This window comes from Pyxicephalus adspersus, chromosome 4 (assembly GCF_032062135.1).
Source record: "Pyxicephalus adspersus chromosome 4, UCB_Pads_2.0, whole genome shotgun sequence".
Classification (NCBI taxonomy): Eukaryota; Metazoa; Chordata; class Amphibia; order Anura; family Pyxicephalidae; genus Pyxicephalus; species Pyxicephalus adspersus.
Window position 1 is genome coordinate 57,355,085 of NC_092861.1, and position 11,340 is coordinate 57,366,424.

At 38.9% G+C, this 11,340-nt stretch overlaps 1 protein-coding gene across 1 annotated transcript in view; it reads left to right on the plus strand.

Annotated features, from left to right (window-relative positions):
• LOC140328560 (mannan-binding lectin serine protease 1-like) overlaps positions 1–11,340 on the plus strand; it is a 24,301-nt gene that overhangs the window by 8,292 nt on the left and 4,669 nt on the right. Inside the window, exons 2-4 of the mRNA XM_072408265.1 lie at positions 7,229–7,369; positions 8,848–8,952; positions 10,519–10,704. Coding sequence (XP_072264366.1) covers positions 7,318–7,369; positions 8,848–8,952; positions 10,519–10,704 — 343 coding nt within the window. The 5' untranslated portion in view covers positions 7,229–7,317. The remainder of the gene's footprint in view (positions 1–7,228; positions 7,370–8,847; positions 8,953–10,518; positions 10,705–11,340) is intronic.

Here is an 11,340-nt window from a genome sequence, read left to right on the forward strand (position 1 = left end):
TACAGGAGACAGTCACTCTGGCCGCGCTGAACAGGAGACAGAAGAAAAGGCAGAGGGGATACATTTTGATACATTTGGACCATAAGACGCAGGGACTTTTTCCCCCCACTTCTGGGGGAAAAAAAGTGCGTCTTATGGTCCGAAAAATACGGTAATAAAATGTTAAATGCATTTTGGTGTAAATACCTAGATTAGATCTGGTATCAGACTCTTGTAGTATCTGTAGAGCACAACTTGATGCAAAAAAATCAAGTACATCTGTTTTTGTGCTGAAAAAAACATTCTGATAGGAAGGAAAGTATAGTGGCCTAGACTCAGTCACTGTGCTACCTCTCCTTTCACTTTTCAGTTACAGGCAGTGGTGGGTCAAGGACAACCGCTGCATAGGAAATATGGATTGACTGGACATCTAGTGACAGAATACAGGGCTGCAGGAGAAATCTCTGGATTACAGGTGAATATTGCTGCCAAATCTGGTTTTGTTATTTCACTTTTTATTGGGCTATTTATCAGCATCTGTTATCTTTTGTCTGCAATTATAAATGTAAAAGTAGCAGTTTTTCAAATTGATATATATATATATGTATATATAAATATTATAGTTTCAAGAACTTAATATATTTTATACATTTCATTTCTTAAGTTATTATTGGACTATAATGACACTCATTTTCAGGGCAACTAACTTCCCATCTGCCTGTATAAGAGTATAGGAATTAAACCACATGTTGCTTGTAAGCCTATTGCAATGTAAAATGGCACTTAACACAGCAAAACTTTCACAGAATGTAAAATGTTTCATTTTCAGGGGAAGCAATAGAACAAATACAATTCTGTTTATAATATTGCTAGATCCTTTACAAATAATCATTTTTAGCTTAAGATTGACCTGACACAGCACAAGGTCTGGTATTACTTTTATCAGACAAGAAAGCCTATTCATTTTTCCTGTCCCTAATTAAGTTTCACTTTGTTACTTGGGTCTGACGCACCTATCTAATAGGATTTAATGACAAGTTAATCCACAGGAGAAGAGTGAAAAAAATAAAGGCTCACAAGAATCACCTTTAGAAGTTTACAGTGTACTAAAATTTGACTTTAAATCAGTTTCTAAACACATGCATATAGCTGACATGTTTTAATTAAAGTAAAAGTTAATTGCTAATACAAAGATATATTTCTCCTGTCAGTGGAAACATATTCTTGTAGAAAAAAAGGCCATGTGGCAGGATAATTCCAGACACTGACAGCACAGAATAGGAATTATTTGAGAAGTACATAACCAGACCACAGTAGCATGGTAAATTTGCATTCCTTAGGACAGTTTTCCTACACGCGACATAATGGGTGTATTCCATCCTGATTTTTATTGGTAAGGAAACATGGGCATTAACTCATGGATAACCAACCAAGAAAAATGTATCAATAACACATTGAGGGATTCATAGCCAAACTCAGTGACAGTCAAATGGAGATTAATTCTCAGACCCATAGAGGGAACAGTAAGAAATTGATATGCAGACCTTAATGATACAAGTGTGTCATCATACTTGAAATCAGTAATGATAGTGCTGGCACTGTGAGAGATTCATATTCAAAATCAGCTGTAGCACAGTGAGGGATTCATACTAAAGCTTGGAGACAACTCAATAATGTATTCATATGTACACTGCACACTGAGAGATTCATACTCAGAGTCAGCTAAGACACATCAAGGGATTCTTACTATGAAGGTGAAGTGTAGGATTCCTACGCCTACCCAGAATTAGCAAAATGAGGGATTTATATTTAAATTCAGTAACAGTACAGTGAGAGATTCATTTGCAGACTGTAATAGCACAGTAGGGATGAGCGAGAATGCCTCTAACATTCTCGTAAAAATTTCCCTGAACTTCTGATGGGTCTGCGAAATCGGTTTGCCTAAATTTCGCTTGAATTCCATTAAAATGCAGGTTCCCACGCTCCCTGGACAGTACTTATTGATAAGTACAGCCCAGGGAGCATGGGAACCTGCAGTCACAGCTGATTGGAGGCATGCCGGTTCTTCCAATTAGCTGTAACTGCAGGCAAAATTCAGATGAACTCTCCATGGAGTTTCTCCAATGAGAGTTCATCTCTCTTATCATTGATAAGTACAACCCGGGGAGCGTGGGAACCTGCGGTCACACCTGATTGGAGGCACGCGGGCGCCTCCAATCAGCTGTGACTGCAGGCGAACTCCAGATGAACTCTCAATGGAGATTCTCCATTGAGAGATCATCTGAGTTCGGCGAGAACATGACCTCGTGGTGAATCACAAGGCTGTTCTCGCTTACTTGTTCTGTAAGCGAGAAAGGCCCGATTCACTGCGAGATCGAAAAGGAGATTTTTAGCTACTTATAATGGTATTACTAGATTTATTATTAGTTGGCATTAGGGTAAAATCAAAAGAGCTAAAACATCAGTCAATAGCACGGCTCTGCAGATTATCAGATTCTATGCAATAACTATTCCGCCCTTCACTTCCTTGAGTAATAATACAAACTATATGTATTTATATCATAACATTTTCTGTGAAATCTGTAGGTGCTACAATAACATATACACTAAAATGATTAAACTTTGGCTGTCATAATGATACTCTTGCTTCAATATTTGTGAGTCATTAATCTAAAAGTGACAGCCATAAGGATTGAATGCTTGTCCAGGGTCAATCATTTGAAAGGTAATGAAGTCATGTAACTGTAGGTGCAGAACCTGTTACCTATATTTTATTTAAGATATGTGTTCTCAGTTATAGCTAACTCACAGTTGTATCCATATTTAAAGTATATCTAAACCCAAAAGCCAAAAATAAATTGTTGAAATTAATCAATCATTTCTTGGGGGAAAGGGCTTGGCTTTTTTCTTTATTATCAGCCCAGACACTTCAAGTTCTAGGGTGATTAATTATACTGTTTCTATATAGGAGCAGTGTTATTATCCTAGGCTGCTTGTTTTTTGATAGGACTGCAGGATACCTTTAGCTATCGTTATCTCTATAACTTAAGATTCAAAGTATTCAATAATTTGCAGAGGTGAACTAGGCAGGGCATGAGATTTTGGTGCAGCAGAGGATGTATTAGTAAAGCGAACCTGTTTGATAAATAAACATGATCAGGATAATATAATAGTAAATATGTCTACTGTGTTGTAACTATTAGAGCTAGTCAGGAATTATCAAAAGAAAACATTTTTATACCAGCCTCCCCTTCTTTGAATAAAAAAGTGTTTTTTTGGGTTGTTCACATGTTCACTCGATGGAGACAAGTGACTGTGTCAACACACATTGCAGGCATATGGGCCATCGTTTTTACCATCAGGAAATTCACCTTGACAAATGCCCTGCCACCATTGCTAGTGTGCATACTATTAGAAGCACTGAGAAGCAACTAAAGAAAGGAAACTAAGGAGAAAACAGTATTTTGATTTTATAGTTGCAAAGCAAATGCCATCTACTTTTCTTCCCTCAAGCTTTAGATAGTAATATATATATATTTACACAATTCATATAAACATATTACAAAACCAGGTAGGTGTGCAAAAGTTTAATAAATAATCCACAGCAACCAGATTATAGTTTATTGCGTGAATACCAGTGAAGAGATTTATCATACATTGCTTTTTGCATTACCTTCTAAAATAACAGTATATGATAGAAGAATCTGAGTTTCATGTTTGCCATAACCTCTGAGCCTCCATGGAAGCTTACAATGAATAAACTGCTAATGAGCTATGACAAGCCGGCTAGAACTTTGATGTATCTAATTTAGATTAAAGAAAGGAATCAATTATTTGATCGCTGTGGTTTTTAGTACATGTTTGCAATTTAACAAAATAACAAATGTCAACTTTTCCAAATGCTTGCTGTAAATCATGCTTATAATATTCTAATACTTTTATGCTAAAAAAAAAACTTTGATGTTACTTGACTGACATCTACTGGACACACTGGGGAACAACTAACAATTATTTCAGTACTTTTTTACATGTATGTATAATATTACTATGCCTATTATTATTGTCTGTATATATAAATAGCAATGTATATGAATATGTATATGAATATGTATTAAATCGGAGGTATTGCAAGACAGTTGCCACTGGAACAAAAAGTGAAGGAAAATATCCCTACTGGAGACACTAATGGTAGTCTCAAGGTATTGCAAGTCTGTCTATTCATGGGAAGACCTGCTTCTCTTTGTTGCAGGAACTTGCAGGGCCCCAACATTTCTTTCCTTCTCCTCTTCCTCGATACGATCTTGATTGGCTATGCTGGAATGACATAACTCTGCTGGAGTTCATTCATTCCTGGTACGGGCAGCTCAGAATTTTTGACAGCTTCCTGGAGCAAGCAGGCAGGTAGGAGGAATTATTGCAGACATTGCCTGTCTCTTTCTGCAATTATGACCTACCTAATATTATTATACAGTATTTATATAGCGCCAACATTATATGCAGCGCTGTACAAAGTCCATAGTCATATCACTAGCTGTCCCTTAAAGGAGCTCACAATCTATATCCCTACCATAGTCATATGTCAGAGTTTTGGGGAAGCCACATAACCTCTGCATGTTTTTGGAGGAAGAAACCAGAGTACCCAGAGGAAAACCCACACAAACACGGGGAGAACCTGCACACTCCATATAGATAGTGTTCTGGATGAGATTCAAACCTGGGGCCTAGTACTGCAAAGGCCAGTGTGCTACCTCTGAGCCATTTGGCTTGAGTATTTTTAAAAGTGGAACTTTAGTTCCACTTCATAGTGTGGTCCCTAACTCTAATCCAGGGGTCGGCAAACTTTTTGGATTACTAGGCCATTTCAGGAGGTCAAGAAGGCACACTAGGCCAAAAAAAACAAGGTGTCCAAGGAAAGGTTTTTTATTTAAAAAATTCAGTACGATCAATGGGAAACATGAGGTTGCATGTTCTTAGAGACGGATACAATAACAGGTTCTAATGATGAGGAGTTCAGCAACAAAGTGTTATTAAGGTGATTGACAGTGAGCTGAGAGCACAGCTTGTTCTTACAAAATTTCATCTTGGAGAACAGCTGCTTGCACAAATAAGTGCTGCCAAACATTGCGATCACGCGCTTGGCACAGGCGAACAACATTGGAAACTGAGCACGTGGCAACTGACGGTAGAAGTCATTGAGAGTAGTGCAAGAAGTAAACTTGGACAAGAGAACGTCTGAAGCCTGCAGCTCAATCAACTACAATAGCACATCAGTGGGGACTTCGTCATAGGGAAAGTCAAAAGGAGTGCTGACGATCTTGAACTCTTGCGAATGCGAACACACATCAGTGAAGCACGAAGAGAATTCATTCCGCAAGGTTGACAGAAAACTGGTGCATTCTTTGGTGTCAACGAGGGCTGCATCACACTGGGCAAGGTGCAGGAAATGGACATAGTCGCCCTTATACAGCTGTTTCTCCCATAGAATCAGCTTTCCTTAGAATGCCCGCACTTGGGCTTCCATGTTCATAATGTCCTTCATGCACTTGGGCTTCCATGTTCATAATGTCCTTCATGCCAACTGCTTTGGCACACAATGACTCCTGGTGGACAATGCAGTGCACTTTGCGTATCTCCTGCACACAGCCCAAGGAGCGGCAGTGGTCGATGAGCAGCTGCGAAAGTCCCTTGGTAGATCCACCGTCAGTAGTTACTGAGATGAGCTTCGACAGCTCTAAACCGCTCAAATCAGGTAGGAGGAAATTGAGGACATCTTGGCCAGTTGTCATTCCATTCATCGGGTCGAGGCTGAGAAACTCCTCGACTACCTCCAGGTCTTGCATGATGCCACGCACAAAGATGGCCAGCTGCGCAGTGTCTTTGATATCACAGCTCTCATCCAAGGCGATAGAGAATATATCGAGAGTTTTGAACTTTATAAACATCGAAGACCGGACATCACTCACAGTGCGGGCAGACAGCGGGATTGCCTTGAAAGTGTTGTGTTCCTCAGGACAAATGTCGTCAACAGCAGCAAGTATACAATTTATTACAAGGTCTGCATCAGTGAAGGGATGCATTTTCTATGCAATCAATAAAGACACTTCATAGGAGGCACGAGTGTGACGCTCAGCAGCCTCAGAAGCTGTGGAAGCCTGCTTCTTGAAGAGAGACAACTGTTGATCCAACCGTGCAAGCGAGCAGCCTCAGTCTTCCGCTCATCCGCGGTGTAGTCTCTGTCCGTGTGCGCGTGCTTGGCATTGAAATGCCCCTTGAGATTCGACCGCTTGAAAGTGCTGTTGGTGTCGTTGCACACTAAACACAGTGTTTGTTTCCGCGTTGGACGAAGAATAATTTGTCAGCCCATTCGGGGTTGAAGACACAATGTTCGAGGTCAGCCTTCCAGAGACTGGTAGCTGTGCATTGCTTCTGCTCTTTAAGCATAGTAATTAGGGTTACTGTCCGGGTACTCGATGATATCAAACAATAAATAACTAGGGGGGCATTAGGCCAGACTGGAATACTGGCTAGGCCGTATTCGCCCTAAAGGCCTGTGTTTGCCTACCTCTGCTCTAATCAATAGGATTTCCATCAAATAATATATATTTCAAGGAATAGATTGAAGCAAGTAAGCCTGGAGGCCACCCAATTCCTCCTTTAAGATTCATGGGTAACACAAGGAGTCTTCAGCTGCCATTGTGCTGTGCTGGGCTTCTGGTGTGTTCCTGCACCATTAATGAGGAACTGGGTGGCCTTCAGACATATCTTCTTCAATCTAATCATTGTTATGTATGTACCTGTGTTTGTAACTTGTTGAAACCATTTTCAATCATTTTGTTTGCAGGTTGGCTGGCGAGTGTGCTGGGAAACCTTGTATTTTTTGTGTGAAAGCTCTTTCAATGTGCACCTTGCCTTAGAAGCTAGGTATAGGTTGTTTGAAGCTATTGCCATTTTGGTTCTGCTTGTTGTTAATGGCACCTGACACCATTAGCCAACTGGTATTAGGAGGTTACAAATCGTCATCAGGAAAACAAAATCACAAACCCAGACTAGCATTTAAATAACTACAACATTGTTTTACTAGTCAGGGTTTGCTTTACCCAATCAGGTATAAGAAAAATATCTATTTTTTTTTTAAATAAAATTACATTCACTATTTAGAAGAAGCATGAGCTGTAATTTACAAAATATGTTTGTTCAAAAATTAACACCAAATGAAAAAGAAATGGTAATTATATTTGTTTGTTTGTAGTATGTGGGAAGCCACAGTTTTCCAGGTCCAAACTGGCAAGAATTGCCCGAGGTAATACAGCAAAAAGAGGGATTTCTCCTTGGATAGCCATGTTTTCCAGTACATGGAGTGGACGTCCCTTTTGTGGTGGCTCGCTTATTGGTAAGCATAATCTTCGGTAGTTTTTATGTAATATATAGATATCTGCAAGGACTCTATATGAGATTCAATGAAAGGCAACATAATTGTCTATCAATTAAAATTGGATGCTGAAATAACTGACAATTACAGTATGTCAACCTTACATCAATACAAAGTAAAAAGCAAATTATACTTTAAAAGCAAAAAGTTTTAAAAACCAAATGTTTTACAATATTCGGCAAAAGTGCTGCTCTCCCTCATAGTGATAAAATGTATGTGTCATTCTGGTACATGGAGTATCACCAGTGTGGGTGTTGGAGCCCTTGACCTGGGGTTTGCAATATTATCATAAAAACTGGAAGATCCCAATGCTTGTTCACTTTATCAGTATAACTTCATGCACAATAGAAGCTTTGGCTTCCTAATGCTTTATAAATACCCTGGAAGGCAGGAAGTCTAACATACTCAGCCTCTATTTGTAAAATGCAGACCCTCTAGATTTGTGAATACCTCAACACCTTCACATACTGTATTGAAATATGCCCTAAAGAAACTTGGAATACACTACTGTACAAGTGTGGGGTTTTCATCACACCACATTTTATAACAACATAAACAAGTGAAAATTCAGTTTGCCTGTTATATTCACTCTCTTTATCATACAAATTTGTTTCGAGTTAGTTGAGTATACTTACACTAAAGCTTATTGCTGTGAGCATATGCTGTCAGTGCTCATCATGCTTGCTTGCTTATTAGGAAATTTTGCTATACTCCATAGGCTGACTTCCCACATATGTGTGGAAGTAACAGACACATGGTTTACTCATGTGCATTGCACTGGGGTACCATTTGTTCAAAGTGACACCTCAGTGATCATGTACAGAAGCTACTAATGTACCTGCACTACAGTGCAACACAAAATGCACAGGAGATGATTTACTAAAGTACTTTAGACTGTCCACTTACTAAGGTGAATTATCCTTGCAAGAGATAATTAACATAAAAAATAAAGTTCTGCTGTTTTCAACCATCCAATCATGGGCAAGAACACTTTTTAAAAGAAATTTATTGGACGTAATTGGGTATTCTTTGAAAGGTAAACTATCACCAAAATGCACTAAGTTAAAGCAGCAAGTGGCAAATTGAGTAGTAGTGACATGTAGCCTACATAGGTAATAAAGCAGCCAATGTAATGAAAATGTAACTTAATCTTTTAAACAAAGTCTTTAAAAGTCTCAGTTAACATTTTCACTTACTTTCTTATAACAGGTGAGCAGTTTTCTTTAATGTTTTAGTACCCATAAGCCTCACTACACTGTGCCTGTGCCCACCTATCTCCCTATAAAACTGAATCAGACTAATTGTCAGCACAGCACAGGTATCATGATTTTTAAGTAAACATTTAATTTTGACATTATTGAAATAGTGTTAGCACTTAATCTTCCTCTTACCAGTGCAATTGTATGATATAAATGTGTTTAAATATAAATATTTTGCAGGTAACAAATGGGTTATTACTGCTGCACACTGCTTGCATAATGAAGTAACTCCAGAGGAGACAAGTCTTACTATGTACACACTTTCATCATTTAATATTATACTAGGTAAGTGCTGAACAAACACATTAAAATAAGCCACCTTTATAGATTATTATGGATGTGTATTGAAAGACTTGCAAACTACTGCAGCATTCCTAAAATGTGTCAAGACTTATCTGCATTAAAATAAATAAGGTCTCAATTGCTGTTTCAAATGTCCCTTTATGTAAAAAAAATTAACCCCTGAGACCCGGTGCACATCATATGATACATTACTGATTCAACAAGGTCTACAGCCATGTTAGCTCACCAAGCAAACTGAGTGAAATCTAATGTAGTTTAATTTTTCTAGGCATATTACAATGGATATAGTGTATTTAGTGTAACACAACACAAGGTAATGCACACAATAGCATACAGTGTGATTGGGCCCAATAATGCAACACACCTCATGTTCTTTAGAAATAGGGGAGCCTCTGCAGGGTCCTACATATCCTCCTGCCCATGTGACCTGGGTTGCACAAAAGGCTGTCTACCCCCACAGCTGCAACAAGGAGCCGGGACTGGTGGCCTTTATTTTTATTTACCTATGTGTTTTCCACTTCTAATAGTATGTGGTCACCAGCCATGGTTGCTTCTGCTTCCATATTTATTGCACTGGACCCAGAATATGATGGCTGCATCAGCAGCAACTGTGATTTTGAAACCTGGTATTCCAACACTCAGTGGGGCTACAAGAGAGAGAGGGCAAGGGGCTTAAAAAGGTATGGTTGAATAAAACCTTAGCCTGTGCCGCTCTGGGACATGAGTGTGTAATGCACGGGAGGTGAGAATAGGGCATTAGTAACATACATAGTGCAGAGGTCAAATGTATGTAAGTATCACAATACAGAGGTCAGTTGTATAGACAGTTGTGTACGTACACAAATACCCATTTTGTCATATGGCTCATTATCCCTGCCTGCTCACATGCATGCTGTGTATTTTATGAAGCAGTAGGAGTATTATTGCAGCATGTGGCCACTACCATATGCTGTATGTTGTAAATTCAACATTATTACAGCCATCTGCTGTTAACTGGAAATGTGCAAGTGGGCGACCGAGGACCCCGGGAAGACAGGGCTGTGAACCAAGTTGTGCTGTAAAATAAATAATATTCATTATCTGCAAGGCTGGGTTATGTTATATGGAATAAATGGGTAAATTCTAGATGCATGGCTGGTATACTGGCACACTGGCTACATAACAGCTTGAGTTACTTACAACCTCAGTATGAATATATCAGGAATGTTCTTAGAGGCATCATTGTTTTGGGTCAATGACAAGCAGCATGAGAACCAAGGAACTAACTTTTGCAGAATGATAACAGAGGAATGATCCTTGAATGTGTTTGGATAGGTTGATCCATTATTCCCCTGATCTGAGTATGACATTAGGGGCTGAAGTGTGGTGGCTTTTAATAAAAAATGGATTTCTTCTTAATATTTTTTAATTAAATTGTTTGGGTTCAAAATGTCTTTGTGAATCAAACATTATATTCTGCAGTTTTCAAAAAGGAAATCCAGTTCTGGCTCAAAAAAACAATTAACAGCCTGGAAGTTGCAGCTTTATGTTTGCTCTTTCTTTTGACAGGGAAACATAGGAGCTTAAAACAAGATGACTCCGAGCAAATATTTCAGGCCAAGAACCTGTTTCTTCACCCAAACTATAATAGCAGTACCTTTCAGAATGATATCGCTCTGGTGGAGCTTTCACAACAAGCTTTCCTCAATAACTATGTGATGCCAGTTTGCATACCCGAAGTAGAAATACAACCAGGTATTTGTTATAAATATTAATGCTTTTGAAATTAGGACTAAATTCACAGCAATACATGTTTGTAATCAAGCACATTCATATAACAGGAAAGAGATGATTTTAAATTTTACCTGGTTCCAATGAAATTCTAGGAAATCTAAACAAAAAAAAAAAAGCTAATCCTCTCGGAAACCCAGGGGGGGGGGGGGGGGTCAATAATTATCTTAGCCTGACTCAAAGAAAAATACACTTTCTACTCCTCTACATATCCCTACTCTGTTAATCCATTTTTCTACTTTTGTACAATCCCTCTGCTACTCTGCTTATTCTGTCTATTCCTAATACCCCCATTCTCCTAATATCCCCCTCTGCTACTCTGCTTATCCTATCTATTCCTAATACCCCCATATTCCTAATATCCCCCTCTGCTTCTCTTCTTATCCTGTCTATTCCTAATACCCCCATTCTCCTAATATCCCCCTCTGCTACTCTGCTTATCCTCTCTATTCCTAATACCCCCATACTCCTATTATCCCCCTCTGCTACTCTGCTTATCCTGTCAATTCCTTATACCCCCATACTCCTAACATACCCCTCTGCTACTCTGCTTATCCTCTCTATTCCTAATACCCCAATTCTCCTAATATCCCCCTCTGC